We start from the raw sequence: 18,329 nt of genomic DNA, 5'->3' as shown, positions 1-18,329 counted from the left end.
AAATTGATTACCCTTGTTTCTCTTAAGAGTTACTTGGTCAGATCAATAAAATGACTAGTCATACATTTTATATATTTGTGGAAAGGGAGAGAGGAAATAAATGACTGAAAATAGTTTCTTCAACTAAGTGAGTTGAGAATTCAATATGTAGGCAGCTGTAGTTACTATTCATTGGAATAGCTAAGCTGGAGCTATTGCAACTGGAAAGTGGATGTGATTTTCTCATTAGATAGCAAAATATGTAAAAAAAAGTACTATAAAATAACAAAGCCCCTGGAATGATGATCATTGGTGGTCAGTTTTATAATCATTAAATCAAATTTAGATCAGAAATAAAAGTTAAAGATATTTTGTTAATTTGGTAATGTAGTGCTGAAGATTAAATCTCCAGTAGATGTTTTGCAGCTTCCAAGTTCCTGGAAGAGACCACTGCTGCAAAGAAAGCAACTACATGTTCAAGAGTGGCAGTACAGGGGATTGGGAACAAATCATCTGTCTATCCTTTCAGTTAGAGGAAGTATAGAATACCCAGAGAAATCCTTTTTTCTAAAAACAAAGTACTATATAAATGGTTAGGGAAAAAAAACAACACATTATAAATTGTGAATAATTAAAGAAATGTGATTCCTTAATGAAAATATTATTTGTTAAACTTAAGATACCGCATTGGACCATTTGAAGTAGAAAATGCATTAATTGAACATCCAGCAGTGGCAGAGTCTGCTGTGGTTGGCAGTCCTGATCCCACAAGAGGAGAGGTATGTTTTGAAATCTACACAAGTTTAATCAACAGCTCATCATTTAATAAATTTTATTTTGAGATGCTTCAGTGACCATTTGCAGGTCTTGCATCTAACAAATAGGAAAATGCTGAAATCTATTAAGGATGTGCTAGCAGGATTTTTATAAAATTATAATGCAACTATGCAAAGTTGACATGGTTTTATGAAAAGGAAATAGTGTATGTTAAATTTATTGGAGGTTTTTTTTGGAGGATGTAACAAGCAGGATTGATAAAAGGAAAACCAATATTCCACCAGGGGATGGAGTAAAGATTTTGGTTTCAGTAAGGTGTCACATAGAAGGTTATTGCACAAGATAGGAGCTCATTGGGGATAATATATTAGCCTGACTTGAGGATTGGTTATCCAACAGAAACCAGAGTGCAGATAAATGAGTCATTTTCTAGTTGCAAAGCTGCAACTAATGGATGCCACAGGGATCATAGCTGAAGTATCAGCTATTTACGATCAACATCATTCACTGTGATGAAGGAACCATGTATACTGTAAATTTTTCATTGCACCTGTGCATATGATAAACTCAACTCTGTTGTAGCTGCATTTGAAGATAATACAAATATAGGTGGGAAAGTATGTTCTGAGGACACAACTAGGGCACTGCAAACAGATATAGAAAGACTGAGTGGCAAAAATTTGACAATTGAAGAATGTGGGGGAATGGAGATTAAATAGAAATATTGTTTGAATGGAGAAAGACTACCAAATGCTGCAGAACACAAAGCATGCAAGCACATACAGCAAGTAATGAAAGTAAATGGAATGTTGGCATTTACTAAGAAGGGGATGGAGTAGAAATGTGGGGAAGTTTGGCTGCAACAGTACAGGACAACTTGAGACTACCCCCTGGAGTATTGGTGGATATTTAAAGATTCATTGGATTGATTCCTGGAATTAAACAGTTGTCTTAAAAAGAGAGGTTGAGCCACTGCCTGTTGGTGTTTAGAACAATGAGTTTATTCAGACATAAGATTCCATGGTGGTTGAACAGGGTAGATGTTGAGAGGATATTTCTTCTCACGGGGCAGTCTACAAGTTGAGGGTATAATCTCAATTTACATAGAACAGCACAGGAACAGGCCCTTCAGCCCACAATGTCTATGCTAACCATGATGCCAATTTAAACTACACATCTATTTCCTGCCTGTTCAGGTCTGTCTAAATGCCTAATAGTGTTTCAGGCAGACAGTTCTATTTTTGGAGTAATTAAAAACCCATTAGCTTGCATTCCATCTCCTTTAATAAATACAACTACTGTAAAAATCAGATACAAAGAATACATTTCATTGGTACATCTGTTTAATTTCCAAAACTATGCTTGAAAAGACCATTACATTTTTAATGTTTTTAAAAAGAACTTCTCTTCTTTTAAGGTTGTGAAGGCATTTGTCATTCTAACTCCTAATTTTACCTCTCACGATCCTGACAAGTTAATTAAAGAATTACAGGAACATGTTAAAAAAACCACAGCACCATACAAGTACCCAAGGAAGGTCTGTATTCTTCTCTTATTGACTTTCTATTTTAGCAAAGGCAGCTTTAATAATAGCTGATGTGCAATTCTCAAGGCTAGTCATCTAGACAGGTTATTGTGATAGTGTACTTTTATTGTAGATTAGTTTTTGGATGCAATCATTTTCAGGTATTAAAATGCTCATAATGCACATGATGTCCACCTCACAAATCCATCTTCTACAAAATATCTGGGGTTCCCTTGGAACATTTCATTTGAATGATTTCTTAAATTACTGGGAGGGACACATATACATGCTGCATTAGAAATTGTGCAAGTTAATGAAGGAAAATTGGTGGATTTGCTTTATTCAAAATAATCACATTTTCAGAATAACCTTAAATGTGTGCCAGAATTTCAATTCACCAATTTCTTGGTTTAAAAAGTACTAAACATTGACAAACTTCTTTTTCTTCACAGATTGAATTTGTGAAGCAGCTGCCCACGACCATTAGTGGGAAAATCAAAAGAATTGAGTTACGAAAGAAAGAATGGGAAAACACTAAGATTTAAATCATTTTTGTGCAATGTGCTTTTATATTAAACTGATTTGAACAAGTTATAAATTGTATGTTAGCAAATTTTTGTCCTGTACTGTTACAAGGCACCAGTTTATCCAAAAGGAGTCATAACATTTTAGGTGTCCTGTTACCATTACTTGTGTCTGAAGTGATATTGCATACTTACTGCAGTATAAGACATCACATATTTCAAATAGTGGGCCATGTTTCTAGTACCCGAAGTCCAAAATACTGAATCGCTCATGAAGTGATCTATGCAATCTAAGAAAGAATACCTTGGCTTTACTAAATCCAACTGAAAGATAGAATCATGATTTTCCTTTAAGTATTATTTGTCTAGCTTTGATAAATTATCTGAAATGCTGCAAATGTAGCGACTCACCGTCCGGGTAAGCGAACCGGCTCAGCAGTCGGGTCGCACAGCGTCAGAGAAGCGAGGCCCTAGATGGCGGCGGGCCTTCATCTTCCCCGAGCGACAGGGAGAACCCGCACGCGGGAAAGACTTGATGATGTAGCATATACATCATTGCCGATTGCATTGGGTGGGAACAGTCTCCCTTAAAAGGCCCGCGCAAGGTGGGAAAATAAACCAGTTCTGTTTTGAAACTCTACAACTCACGTCGTGTTCATTCTGCGGTAGCAGCCACTACACAAATAGATTCTAGTTTAACAGGGGTGAGAAAAGTACAATTCCATTCACATTTAAGCCACATTAGCCTGCGTATCATTATTTGGCCAAATAATCTACAGCCAAGGATAGAGATCAGATGTGGTTTGAAAAGCTAAAGCAAACAAGTTTTCTCCAACTATCTTGCACTAGAAATGTATTTACATAAACTCAGGAAAAATATGGTACTGTAATGCTTATTAGTACTTAACTAGTTACCTAGGCAGAGCCCATTCTAAAACCCATGGCAAATTGTGAAATTGATTCCCATATATCTAGCATTTTGTGAGCCAGTATTCCTCTTAGGTAGTCCCTTGGTATCAAGGATGATTTGCTTACTCTCTAGTTTTGTGGGTTCTGAAGTGGCTAATGAGGCCAGTGGAAAATGCAGACTCTTTGACAAATGGACTGCAAGCTGGCTGATAGGTACTCCTAATGCATAGCCTCAAGGTTCTCAATTGCCATAAAACCCTAAAGTGGTTCAGCAGTACATATCAAGGCAGCAACCCTACCACCTCTACCCAGTCAAACCAACACATGATCCCTGTTCCACAATGTTGTTGAATCTCAATGCCTTGTAAAGTGGCAAAGCAAATTGTAATCAATTGCTGCAATATTCACTGATAAGCAACAAAATAAATCAGCAACAAACTTAACATTGTATAAGAGCCAATTGTCCAGGTATCAAAAGAATGATTCCCCTCTTAGTCTTGAGAAGATAACTGGGAGTCTGCTTTGTGAAAGAAAAAGTAGGTATGCTGAAATTTAAGAAAAATGGAATTTGGACTACTCCATAAAGGTTTCCACTGCAAATAATTGCTTTGCCCATATTTCTCCTTTTATGACAGGAGGTCCAGTTTTCTTTCTGATACCAAAAAAATCCCCCCTTTTAAAGGCCATGAGCAGTCATATATGGAACATCACTACCTGGCTGAATAAGTGATACTAACTCAAGACTGCTCCATGCCCAGTTCTCTCCACCTGTGCTTCACAAGTCTAAACAAGAGCAGCTTGCTACTATATGTAAAGTTCAGCAAAGCCTGCATTCCCACATACGAACAGAGCTCTACAGCTCTTCATTTGTGAAATGAATTCATCTAAAGACTTTAACAGGTACTTGTTTAATTGAAGTCATTTATTATAAATGAACTTATATAGCATCTTATGCCCTAGCATCCCTAAGTACTTGACAATTTTGCAGTGCAGTTACTTTATAAGGAACAAAAATAAGAGTATAAAAATGAAATATTAAAACATTTAAAAACAGTTAAAATGAGACAATTATGGAACTAGACACATTCTATTGAATATTTTCCTTCCATCTCAAAGAAAGCTGGTACTTTGCAAAACAATCAAGGACTTTGTTATCAAGTTGGAATCAATAAGCCAGTGATAAAATCCAGTTGAAGGCCAACATCAAAAGTACAAATTTAGTCTCCACCACAATCAAAAATGTATGTTCTAATGGGCAAGTGACTGGAAATCAAAAGTGTATGGTTGCACATAATTTTTTGATTGCTGAAGTCACTACCCCATTAGAACATTACTCAGAAAAATACTACAAGAGAATTTCAAAATGTTTACATTGATGTTTCTTTATATAAAAATGTGTTGATAAAAAAACTAGTGGTTTATGATTAAAACCAACTTTTCAATCTCTCTAGTTGCAGAGCACTAGAATACTGAAAATTGTTGAAAATGGAATGGTGGTAGGGAATGAAAGCAAGTGAGCAGATGTAGACACACAAACACAATAAAAGTAGCACATATTAACCAGGAAAATGTTGGGCTCAATTGCAATTTCCATCCCAACCCAAACCAATTACCTCTTCCTCATTTAGGCATATCAATGCACAATTAGTGCTCATGGAATAAATCTCAGCATTTGATCCCAGCTTCAGAGAAAAAGGTCCGATGGAAACTGGATGGAAATCTTCCACAAGGTCCTGGACATGAATGCTTAATTATATAAGAGGGAAAAGAAGCCCAAGCAAGATAGTTTGAGTGCACAAAAATATTATAGCACACTATTCTACTTCAACTTTTCTGTAAGCCAGAAAAATTCACTGCTTTATAAACTACATTAAATACAACTCGATCCAAACCCATAACTAGATTATTAATTCCGGAAGGAAAATCGGAGGCCTAGATGTTTCTTTTGGGAAGAAGGAAAGGCTCCAGATGAATTTGTACCAAAATTATTTGCAAATGAGGCTGAAGAGGTTCTCTCTTTCTTCAATGCCCACTCCCACTTAAAGTACCCACAACCCTTGCTATTGTCAGCATTTCTTTTCCCCATAGTACAGGAGTAGAAGGCTTTCCCTTGGTTTGGCCCCGGTTTTGACACAGTAAGCCTCTTAGCTCTACGACCACATCCACACAGCGGAGGAGTAATCTTTTCACCATTCAATTTACACTGCGCTAGGTATGAATGGTTTGCTGAAGGAACAACTCTTGAATCTGTCTTATCAACTGAGGGTAGGGAACAATTAGGGGATGAGTTTTCATCTGAATATACAGTGAATGATTGCTTCTTAGAAATGGGTGGTTTGAAGGGACTTGAGTGTGTTTCTTTTCTTTTAACACTAACAGGTAAATAGTTATTTGATTGGAAGGACAGAACAGAAGGTGCTAAAGACTCAGTGCCTACATTGAAACGGCTGGACTGGACATTGGGAACCTTCACCTTGGGTACTTTAAAGATAGGCTGATCTTTTGCTTGCTTCATATCTTCAGCTACATCATATATTGTTTGAAGGTTTCCATGTACCACTGCCTGATACTTATTGGCTTCTGGCAATTTGTCATCCTTTCTGTTTAGTGGCAAATCTAGAAATGAACAGTCTTCTGTAGTGTATTCTTTTTCAATCAAACTTGATTCCTTACAGTTTTTCCCTCGTTCTCCATTGTCTATTGGATGATCATTCCCCGATAGAGGTAGCATGGCAGACTCTTCCCAATATTCCCAGGGGATCTCAGACTCTGAGTAGCTAACATCCAGATTGGAGATACTGGTGACCGAGTCAATAGTGGTAGACACAAGCAACAGGTTGCTTACACTCTCATTGGGTTTAGTTTCTTCAACACCCACTGTAATTAGATTTTTAATATTGTTGTTAACATAAAGTTGAGGTTTCTTTGCTTTACCATGATCAATGCAAGTAGAAAGCCCATTGACCAGAGTCCTGGGGGATATTAAACTCTGATAATGAGCATTTGCATCACTGCCATTTCCACAATCAATGGTCCCCATGTGTTGCCTACCAGTTTTAGTCAAAGTTGGCAAAACTGGTTTATGTTGTTTTGTTGTGACTTTACATTCATGGTGTGCACTCATCTGCTTGTTTTCAGCTGTCTTTGTGTTATGAAAACTATTTTCAGAAAACACACTAGTTCTACACCCATTGTCTAGGTCTTCAGAAGAGAGACTTGCTTGTGAGGTTTTGCCACCTGGAAGAGAGTTTACAGTCGGTAATCTGGCAATTGGATTTCTCATTGGAGCAACCTAAAGAGAAAGGCAAAAAAGTAGGAATTACCATAGGATTATCTGTTTGATTCTGAATATTTATAGAACCTCATTACATCTCAGATGTAATCAAAGGTCTTACAGATGAAAATGTAGAACTCACCAATGGCCACTCACCCTGTCCAACGATTTGGTGGTTTTCATGGTACAGCCATCACAGATCATTTGCCAAGTAAGACGAGCAGTGTTGCGGGCATCATCCAAGCCTTGGAAAGTCACATTTTCAAAGGATTAAGAAAAGTAAGAACTCAAAATATAACAAACAATCAAAATATTCTCTTCTACTTCTTGACATACATTTAAGTTTTGCTTGTGGTAAAAATTTGACTCATTTTAAAGCTAAAGTAGTAACCTTTAAAGAAAAGTACTCTGGCTGGACTTAGAAGTTTACACATCTTGTTTTATTTGTTACTGAATTTCAGGCAATTATTATTCATTGGATGGAAATAAATCCTGCTTGATCTAATAGATTTATTTTTACATCTGATTTTCCTTGGGAACCCCTACTGCTATGTGTTAACTGCTGCTTTACTACATATCTGAATTAAGGCTTTTGATCACGCAAAACAGATTACAGCAGGACAACAGAGACACTCGTCTGCTTCCACCTACTTGCCTGTGTCCCAACTCCACCCCTCCCCCACCTAGCTTCATCTGCCCATTATTCTTCACCCTCCTCAGTCCCAATATCACCTTCCAGCCCCCATCTCATCCCTCCACCTCTCCTCCTTATATACCAGCTACCTTCCCTCTCCACTCTATCCTGATGCAGGATCTCAACCTGAAATGCTGCCAGTTTAGGGCAGGCACGGTAGTGTAGCAGTTAGCATAACGCTATTACAGCACCAGTGACCCAGGTTCCATTCTGGCCACTGTCTGTAAGGAGTTTGCACATTCTCCACATGTGTGTGGGTTTACTCTGGTTTCCTCCCACATTCTAAAGTCGTACAGGTTAGGAAGTTGTGGGCATGCTATGTTGGTGCCAGAAGTGTGGCGACACTTGCAGGCTGTCCCCAGAACACTATGCAAAAGATGCATTTCACTGTGTGTTTCAATGTACGTGTGACTAAAAGAAATCTCATCTCATCATCTTTCCCACTACAGATGCTGCTCAACACACTGAGCTTCTCCAGCAGTTTTATTTTTGTTACAGCAGCACAAGTTGCTGGATTTCCAGTCAGTGATGAAGTGGAAGATGCAATTGTTACAATGATTGAAGGATTTGATTAGGATGGCAAGGGAGAAACCAATTGCTCTGGTGTGGTAAACAGAATAAGAGGGTCTGACTTTAAAATAAGATCCAAGCCTTTCATGATCAGGAAGGTCTTCTTCACAGCAAGTGTACTACAATTTTGTATAAGGGAATTCTATCCCTCAGAGCTGTGAGGCAGGGGGTTTAATTGAACATTTCAAAATTGAGATTTAATTATTTTTGTTAGGCAAAGATAAAGGTCCAATATAACCAAGGTGGGTAAATCACACTGGAGACATATCAGCAATGGCAGAACAAGCACAAAGAGCAGAACACCAACTCCTGTTACTCTATTCACTTCTACAAACACAACTAGCAAGACAAAAAACAGTGCAATGTGCACCACGTACCAGAGTGTTCACGTCCTGAAAAGACGATGCCCAGGTCTTGCAAAGCTCCATTTAAACCTTTTGGCTTTCGATTATAGAACAGCTGCCACACAAACAAATCAAATCATTCCCCATAGAAAACAAGCACGTTAACTGAAGGTGTAGGAAATAAATGCATAACTTATTAAGAGAATGCATTTTGAATGAAAACATCTACATAAATGGTAATGAATACAAATGCACCCATCAGCTAGGCATCTACCCTTGAATATACGAGGCTCCTTTTGACTGAAAATTATTTCTAAAAAGGCACCTAGCTCATTATAGGATTTTCATATATTGCAAGTATGACGTAAAGACAGTAAATGGAGAGAAACTATTATAGTGAGCTACAACTCCTTAAAAGATTATTCACTGTTTCATATTCCAAATCTTTCCTGTTCCAACTCAGCTTCAACTTTTAATCTTTCACACCTCTCAATAAGTTTTAACTTAAACACAAGTACTGACCTGATGAGAACATTTAACCATTTCCCCCCCCCCCCCACTGTAATTGTAATAAGAGCCACCTGTGTTGAAGGGCAAACAAGGAAGGTGGAGTGTGTTGATTCTTAGAGTGGAAACCATTCAGCAAAACCGTGCACTGAAGGAGAATGGGAAACAGTTTTTGGCCTATTTTCTTTCCCTTCTGGCAAGTTTCTCTGGTATTTAAGTGCAGATCAGTTACATTTGCTGCTTTCTTTCCCCCTTTATATATTTCTCCTCCTTTTGCGATGGACCTCAAATATTTCACACCATTTGGTTTTATTCTTTTAATCTCTCTCATTATTTTACCAGTGATCCTTAAGGTCATCTTTCAATTTTCAATGAAGTGGTTTGCAGGTCATTTCCCATTTACTTTCTGCGATTACTGGACTTACTGTTTAATCATTTTTCCACATTTTCTCGATGTTCCTTCCCAACTTTATCAAAAAGTCCAAAATAGCTTTCAGCCTTCAATTCTGATGAAAGGTTAAAACATCTAAAACAATCAGTAACTTGCCTTCTCTCTTTGCAGATGCTGACCGACCTGCTGTGTATTTCTAGTATCGGCTAAAGCCATTTCCCACCTCAACGGCATACCTTGTAAGTTGCTCGGAGATCAATCCAACTGTTCAGAACATTTGGTTTTCTGAGTTGTTTCCTTTTACATTCATAGTACAGGCACACTCCCAGATCCCAATCTAATCAGATCAGAGCATGTGATTACAGACTATACTTACAAGTCTAGGTTAATCCCTGCAAGAGCATTACCCAAAAGACAGATTTTATACTGCAAAAAAACCATTACAAGCATAAGAAATTTTATGTCAAAAATGAAACCCACCTAAATAGTGTTAGATAAAAGCAGAAAATACGAGGAACATTCAGCAAGTCAGGCAGCATCTGCGGAAAGAGTTAATGTTTCAGATTTCAGATCAAAGACCTGATATCTGCATTTCCTGTTTTTATTTCAGATTTCCAGCATCTGCATTAATATATTTTCACATAAATAGTTTTACTGGAAAGAGATGGGGATTTTTTTTTGAACTATTATGCTCTTTTTAAAACCAGAGCTGAAAAAAATGACAATTAAAAAAGGCAAATAAAAAGCAATCTTGCATTTGTATTGCATCATTCAGAATCCTAGGATATCACAGTGCTTTACACCCCAAGACTCGATAAGGTGTCACACGAGAGGTTAGTGCAAAATTAAAATATATTGGACTGTGAGGGTAATATACTGGCAGGGATTGAGAATTGGTTGGCAGACAGGAAACGGAAAGGAGATATAAACAGCTCTTTTACCAGGCAGCAACTGATGGAATGTTGCAGGGATCAGTTATTTAAAGGGACAACTCATCTTCTTTGAAGTGGTGTCAATTTGTTTATATCCACCTCAGAAAACAAATAAATCCTAGGTTTAATATCATGTTGAAAACTTGGCAGCTCCAATATTGCAGTACTCCCAGTGTATTGCACTAGATTGTCAGCCCAGATCTGTATGTCTTCAAGACTCTGGATTGGAGCTTGAACCTACATCTTCCACTTGAGGCAAGAACTTTGCCAATAGAGCTATAGCTGAATGCAAACTATTGAACATACAGTATGTTAATGGTGAAGAAATTGTTTTTTTCTTTAAAATCACAATGAATAATAAACAAAGTATTCAAAACCAAAAAACCCCTCCAGGTACTGGAAATCTAGTGAGGAGTCATCAACCAGAAACATTATCTACTTTTCTCTCACTACAAATGCTCCCTGACCTGCTGAATATCTTCAGCATTTTGTTTCAAATAACCAAACCATTTTTGGTCTTTAAGATTTAGATTGATAAAATTGCAATGTAGCTCTTCCTTCAAGTAAGCTAAATGACTTGAATTCAACGACAAAAAACAATACCTGACCAAGTTACAAAAGCACAGGGTCTCGAGTCAGGAGTGCACTGCTGAGCTCCCCCTTTCACAAAAACAACATTCTTCTCCTGCTGCAGTTTCTGAATCCAACGGGAAAATTGTGATAGACATATCGGAAGAGGAACTCCAGCTTCAACCTGCCACTGAAAGTGTTAAACGATGACAACAGTGAACTAAAATTAGTCTGCATTCTATCCAATTTTACAATTGCACACTAGAGGGAGATATTTAGTAGTTTAAAATGAAAAACAGCAATCTCTTTGTAAAAATTCTGTTTTGAAATAGTGTTGTCTTCTAGCAAACTAGAAATATAGGAACTAGAGTGTTCTGATCAGTTCAATTAGATAATAGCTAATCATTGCCTCAAGGCCGTGGCTCCAAATCCTCAAACATCCCAACCCGGCTCTATATGCAAGTTAGGGTCAAATTCCCTTTGTAATACTCCTGTGAAGCACCTCGGGCCTTTTTGCTATGATACTGCTCCAGTCCAGAGTCAGCACACTGAATGGGCCAAATAGCCTTCTATTCGGCAATCTTTCTGTGATTCTTTTAAAGGCACTACAAGTTATCACAAACAAAATTGCAATTGGCCCTTTACACACACCATGCAATGATGCAATCTCTCTAACTACTTATCCGACCAGTCCATCAAAGATGAGCTACCAGAGAGATGAACTCACCAGATTTTTAAAAAGTTTCAAATTTCCATAAAAGATAACCATTCTCCTTCCTAACCTCTTTGCTGGCCATGGTTACTAAAGTTCATAGCCCTCACTTAAGAAATGCCAGGTTTTATTGGGCTTTTAAAAATATACACTTAAAAATAGGCCATTCTGCCTCTACTATGGACCATAATACTGTGGCCAACAAGCAGTTCTATGCCTCACAGATAACATAACCAAGTATTGGACAGAATACCTGCTTAATACCAGTTAGTTCTGTGCAAAAGTCTGATAGGATTGGATGTTCCTGAGGCTGAACATACATGTGAAATTCAGCCTCAATCTCTCCACTGGAAGTGTTGAGTAACACTGCAGGAAATTCAACTAGATTAGAGAGAAACAAAGAACACTTAATCAAAACAGAAACTTAAAGTGAAGATTTCTCTCCACAATTCAAACAGGATTCATTCAATTCAGATAGATCAAAAATCTTGCATTTAGCTAGCGCCATTAATATGGAATTTAGGCACTTCAGAAGAGGGTTATTGGTCAAATTTTAACACCAAGCCCCAAAGGACAGGTGGCCAAACACTTGGTCAGAGAGGTAGGTTAATAAACAATTCAGGAGTACAAGAAAGATAGTGGATTAGAGAGGAATTCCAGATGACTGAAGGTATGGCCTCCAATGACAGATTAAAATCACAAATGCACAAGAGTTAAGGAAGTAAAGAGAACAGGAGAACACATAATTTACTAAGGTTTTCTTTTACTGAAGTATAAAGCTTCTCGAATAGGCTGCACTTCTCTGCCTTGAAAAACATTTTAAAAATTTATCTGAAAGAATTTAGAAACTTTAAAGAATTCTCTTCAAAACAACATGATGACATAATAGGTCTCTAGCGTAGATTTATACTCACTTATTTCTGGACGACAATAAGACTTGCCATTTTTCCAACAGGTAGACTCAAAATCAATAATAATTAGGTACGAGAAATACTGATCTACAAAGTACAAAAAGAGTACAGAATTCCAGTTTAGTCTGCAGAGAATGTTGGCTGATTGGCACAATTGTTCTTCATAATTATTCTGGGAACAGATATCTGTAATATCTATAATGGAACAGCTTTGACCACTGACAGTTCCTTCAAGTACTTTGCACAAGTGCCTCCAGCAGCAACAGAAGTCAAAATAATCAATTAGACTATTGGAAGATAATTATTGAAAGAACTGACATTGGCACAGAAGTCTCTGGCTTCTGTCTGCTGGCAAAGTCAAAATAATCAAAATCAGAAAAATCTTATGGAAAAGGCTGGCTTTCTTTCTCTAAAGGATTAGTTTGTCTCCAATTATTAATAATACAGAAAAAATCTAAAATACACACACTACCATTTTAAATTCCCCTGCCTACAATGATAATGCCTTTATGTAAACTTGCCATTCTAATAAAATTGTCACCAAGCTGAGGAAGGGGGATGATGTAACACCATGCAGGTGAATATAATACTGAGCTCCAAGTTTACACAAACCTTTTGTATTATAAATACACACAGGAACTTATTTAAAAAAATAAAAATTAAGTACACAATACACAACTTTAAAGTGGCAATTAAATACCATCTGCTCTTCCTAATCTAGTTTTTCCTTTCATGTACCTAGCTTCAATTTAAGATTATGCTTTACAGATACTTCTGCTATAACACAATAGTTGCATTCCTAGGAAATCTTGTTATAGAAAATTGTGTTATAAAACAATTGTGTCAATGGGGTAAAAAGAAAGACAGGGGCTAGGGGCTAAAAAGTATCAGACCATAGAAAACTACAGCACAGAAAAACAGGCCATTCAGCCCTTCTAGTCTGTGCCGAAACATTCTGCTAGTCACATCTACCTGCGCCCAGCCCTCTCTTGTCCATGTATCTTGAAATAAGACCTGAAATAAGTTACTTTTTCCTGCAGGATTTTCAAAAGTAAAAGGTGTTTTTAAAATAGCTATAAATTTATTTTGTTACTGCAAGCTAAAAATACCAAAAACTATACATTGCAATGTTTAATAAAGTATCTTTGTGCAAGTATCAGACACAGCTCAACACACCTTGGAAGCCAGCCTCCCCTCCATGGACTCTGTCTACACTTCTCGCTGCCTCGGTAAAGCAGCCAACATGATCAAAGGCCCCACACTCCCCGGACGTTCTCCCTTCCCTTCCATCCCACCCCACCCCACCACCCCCATGAGGCAGAAGATACAAAAGCCTGAAAGCACATACCACCAGACTCAAGAACAGCTTCTATCCCACTGTTATAAGACTATTGAGTTACAAGTCCCCAGTACAATCTAAACCGCACAATCCACCTTGTCACGGCCTTGCACTGCACTTTCTCTGCAACTGTAACACTTTATTCTGCATTCTGTTATTGATTTCCTTTATACTACCTCAATGCACTGATGTGATGAATGATCTATATGGTTGACATGCAAAACAGGTTTTTCACTGTACCTCAGTGCATGTGAAAATAAGAAATCAATTTACCAATAGAAGCTATTGCTTGTCAATTTCCACTGGCCTCCCACAGTAAAACTACCAGCCTATGTTGTTGAGAGACAATCGTGTCTGATTACTACAGGGAGGTTAGTGATGGCACAGTAGTATAGCTGTTAGTGTAACGCTATTACAGCGCCAGCAACCCAGGTTCAATTCCATCACTGTCTGTAAGGAGTTTGTATGTTCTCCCTGTGTCTGCCTGGGTTTCCTCCAGGTGCTCCAGTTTCCTCCCACATTCCAAAGACGTATGGGTTAGGAGCTGTGGGCATGCTATGTTGGTGCTGGAAGAGTGGCAACACCTGTGGGCTGCCCCCAGCGCATTCTCAGTAATGCAAGAAGATGCATTTCACTGTGTTGTGATATACCTGTGACTAATAAATAAATAAATCTCATCTCATCTACATGGAAACAGTTCTCTTTCCCACCCAACCCTCTAAGACAGCATTTTTTCCTATACTTGTCAATTTTCAAAGTCACTCAAATAGTTATCTAGTTCTTTCTCAAAATAATGTTATAACCAATTCTGCCCATGTAATACAAAGTGTTCCCTAATTCATCAATCACGTTACATTCAATTCACCTTACAGAAATGGGCATTATAACAGAACTATCCGTATCTGGACTCTGCTATGCCACAACAAAATAAACATTGCTACACTTACTCAATTTAGGTTTTTTGTTGCCTTTAACAGAAACCGATGAGCGTTTTCTTATCAAGCCAAGTTGCCTAGAGAAAATATAGGAAAGGTTGAAAGGTTACATGTACGAATCAACTTGGGGGGGGGGGGGGGGGGGGGTGAGATAAGAACATCAAAGCAGTAATTAATTTCAACAAATGACCGAGAGTATAGTTCAGGAGTTTACACCACGGTTAAATGTTAAGGCAGTTGTAATTTTACTCGATAGGATTATATGCACATTTGTGCAAGAGACACAGAATCTATTTGACAAACAAAGTAAACAAGCACATGGATAAAGCAGAGCATCTGGTGCAGAACTTTCTCTTCCACAGATCGCTACAGAACTAGTTAAACAAAACTGTCAATCAATTTACACCTGAAGGACTGTTTCTGAGAAAAAGTCACGTGAACAGGTGATAACAATTCCTTTGAGCTGGGGACATATACTTCTCAGATGGAAAAGCACTTTTAGAGGAGACATGTTAAATTTCCCAACTAGCATAATGCTATTACAGTGCCAGTGACCTGGGTTCAATTCCCACCACTGTCTGTAAGGAGTTTGCACATTCTCCCCATTCTTGGATGCTCCAATTTCCTCCCACATTCCAAAGACGTATGGGTTAGGAAGTTGTGGGCATTCTATGTTGGCGCCAGAAGTATGTCAACACTTGCGGACTGCCCCCAGGACACTCTACGCAAAAGATTCATTTCACTGTGTATTTTGATGTATATGTGACTAATAAAGAAATCTTGTCTTATCTTAAAACAAGAAAGCCACAATGTGACCATTGTATTTCATCCTTTGTTCCATACTCAAATTCAGCTTTTAAAGGTGAACAGAAAATTTTAAAATCCTGCAAAAGGCAGGAGCATTGTTGCTGGACATGTGAGAGATAAAGTTGCATAGCACAGGAAAACATCAGCAGTAATGGGACTGATGGAATTACTCCCCAAGAATCAGCATGGACCTGATGAGTCAAATGGCCTCCTTCTGTGTTGTTATGAGCACAAGTACAAATGCCTCCACCCCTGAACCAAGTCAGCTCAACTTCAGTCATCAAGTCACAGTACTACACGATGCTTGGATTTATGCTCATTCATTGCCCGAGCCCCAAGCTACAAGACAATGGGCCTTACACCTAATAATCATAAAACAAAAAGGTACCAACCAGCTCCAGATTTACCACAATATAGGTCCAGAACAAGACACTGGAAAACATATACCATTTCCCTTACCTCAGTAGCCACCACTAAAAGCTAGCAGACATTAATTCACAAATGTTGTCAATGTGACAGTACAGCTTTTGATTGTCTAAGGAAGAGTATTTAAAGATCAAGACTTCAACACAACACAAAGTTCATGGTCTACCAGATCCTCCTCCCCGTATGCCCAAAACATGGACCACCTTCAGCAGGCACTTTAAAGCACTAGAAAGATACCACCAATGCCACTTGGGCAAAATCCTCCAAATCCACTGGCAGGATAAACAAACCAATGTCAACATCTTCTCCCAGGCCATCATCTCCTGGATGGTTCCAATGGGCAGGTCATATTGTTCACGTGCTAAACACCACACTCCTGAAACAGACTCAATTCAAAGCTCTATAGCACGAGATTACCAGGTGGAGAGGAAACAATGCAATGATGCTCTCAAAGTCCTGATGAAAATATGTAATATCCCATTGACTCAGAAACCATTAGCTATCACAACTCAAAATGGAACAGTATTCCAGATGGCATTGAGAATCCTGTGACAAAGTGCCTTCCACCCAAAATGTTAACCTTGTTTCTCTTTCCAGAGATGCTGCCTGACCTAGTGAGTATTTTCAGCTTTTTCTTCTTTAAATTGAGATTTCCAGCATCCACAGTTTTTTTGATTGGCATTGGATACCTCACATCTATTTGTGAGGAGCACATCATAAATGGCAAACTACTCACCCACCCATCCTTGTCAAATATCTTCTACTCCAATTGTGGCAGAATATCCTGGGCCCACATTGCCTTCTTCCGCTATTCAGAACTGCAGTGACAGCAAGTCACTGGACATTAATGAAGATTAAGGTATTTCTTTTCTCTCCCCAGTGGAGCAGATAATTACTGCAAGTGCAGCTCAATCAGTAATAAAGCACTTTTTAAATAAATAAACTATATTCCACACAGAATTACCCTTGCACCTCTGAAAGTGCTCAATAAATTACCCCAGTGAGGAGCCAGCACCACATCTCCACTGGTCCAATCAATCTACAGGAATGTGGAAGACACTGGCGATATATTAATATTAATTGCCTATGCATTTTTGCCCTTCAGGTCCTTCTTAAATCTTTCCCCTTTCACTTTAAACCTCTGCCCCCTTGTTGTGGGCTCCCCAGCCCTGGGGAAAAGACTATACCCCTCATGATTTTATAATCCTCCAAGGTCACCCTTCAGCCTACTACACACCAGGGGGGAAAAAAGCCCCAGCCTATCCTTACAACTCAAATCCTTTAGTCCCAGTAACATCCTCAAATCATTTTTGCATCCTTTCCGGTTTAATAACATGCTTCCTACAGCAGGGCAACCAGGAACTGTACACAGTGGCCTTCCCAACATCTTGCACAGCTGTAACACGACATCCCAACTCCTGCACTCAGTGCCCTGACCAATGAAGGCAAGCACTCCAGACGTCAGGACTTCCAAGGAACCGTGCACCTTGTAGGGCTGGGTCTCTCCCTGTTCCACAACACTCCCCAGGAGTACATGCACCTACCATTTACTGTGCAAATCCTGCCCTGGTTCGCCTCACCAAAATGCAACACCTCGCACTTGTTTAACGAACGGGATTTAAAGCCCCGGGCCGCCACGATAGGCCTTGAACCCGCATCTTCCCCCTCAAGGCCCCTTCATTGCTGCATTAACGTAGCCAGCAGGCGCTGAGGAAGCAGAAGCGGGAGCCTGGGTGTGGGGAGGGGACACGTACTCAGCCAGCTGCTTCGTTGTCATTATTCAGTTCATCCAGTGTGTAAAAGCTCCTGTTAACGCACCAGACCTTTCCGACCACCTCCCACAGCCTCCGCGGCACCACAACTTAAAGCTGCCGCCGTTACCGTGACGTCACCGCCGTCGCGATCGAAGCGCTCGGTGGTGAATTGGTGATGCCTGGGAGTGAGAGGCGGGACAGCGGGGCGGGGACGTCGCCCTGAGGGGCGGGACCGAAGGGCGGGGACGTCACCCTGGAGGGCGGGACCGTGGGGTGATGACGTCGGCCTGGGGGGGGGGCGAGACCGCGGGGCGGGGACGTCGGCCTGGGGGGCGGGACCGCGGGGCGGCGACATTAGCCTGGGAGGCGGGACCGCGGGGCGGTGACGTCAGCCTGGGAGGCGGGACCGAGGGGCGGTGACATCGGCCTGGGAGGCGGGGCCGTGGGGC

At 39.5% G+C, this 18,329-nt stretch overlaps 2 protein-coding genes across 2 annotated transcripts in view; one reads left to right on the top strand and one right to left on the bottom strand.

The window, feature by feature from the left end:
• The window catches only part of acsm3 (acyl-CoA synthetase medium chain family member 3), a 41,729-nt gene extending 37,646 nt beyond the window's left edge, over positions 1-4,083 (top strand). Inside the window, exons 12-14 of the mRNA XM_052021194.1 lie at positions 659-758; positions 2,174-2,293; positions 2,734-4,083. Coding sequence (XP_051877154.1) covers positions 659-758; positions 2,174-2,293; positions 2,734-2,826 — 313 coding nt within the window. The 3' untranslated portion in view covers positions 2,827-4,083. The remainder of the gene's footprint in view (positions 1-658; positions 759-2,173; positions 2,294-2,733) is intronic.
• Positions 4,084-4,618: 535 nt separating this feature from the next.
• Positions 4,619-18,091, bottom strand: eri2 (ERI1 exoribonuclease family member 2). Its single transcript, XM_052021641.1, has 9 exons — positions 17,881-18,091; positions 14,906-14,970; positions 12,623-12,706; positions 11,962-12,089; positions 11,030-11,186; positions 9,731-9,831; positions 8,630-8,711; positions 7,145-7,233; positions 4,619-7,006 (listed from the first exon to the last, which is right to left on the bottom strand). The coding sequence occupies exons 1-9, from the start codon at positions 17,901-17,903 to the stop codon at positions 5,621-5,623; spliced, it is 2,115 nt and encodes a 704-aa protein (XP_051877601.1). The 5' UTR covers positions 17,904-18,091; the 3' UTR covers positions 4,619-5,620.
• Positions 18,092-18,329: the final 238 nt, after the last annotated feature.

The sequence above is a fragment of the Pristis pectinata genome, chromosome 8, assembly GCF_009764475.1.
Source record: "Pristis pectinata isolate sPriPec2 chromosome 8, sPriPec2.1.pri, whole genome shotgun sequence".
Lineage (NCBI taxonomy): Eukaryota > Metazoa > Chordata > Chondrichthyes > Rhinopristiformes > Pristidae > Pristis > Pristis pectinata.
Note: the sequence above shows the minus strand (reverse complement) of the source record. Positions and strands in the feature narration are given on the sequence as shown.

What these genes read in the sequence shown, in the direction of transcription:
- eri2 (XM_052021641.1), bottom strand. Translation starts at nt 17,903, where the DNA reads ATGACAACGAAGCAGCTGGCTGA. An exon ending in ACAACGAAGCAGCTGGCTGA is followed by an intron (nt 14,971 to 17,880) that starts GTACGTGTCCCC and finishes TATTTTCTCTAG; the next exon opens with GCAACTTGGCTTGATAAGAA. An exon ending in TTATTGTCGTCCAGAAATAA is followed by an intron (nt 12,090 to 12,622) that starts GTGAGTATAAAT and finishes TCTCTAATCTAG; the next exon opens with TTGAATTTCCTGCAGTGTTA.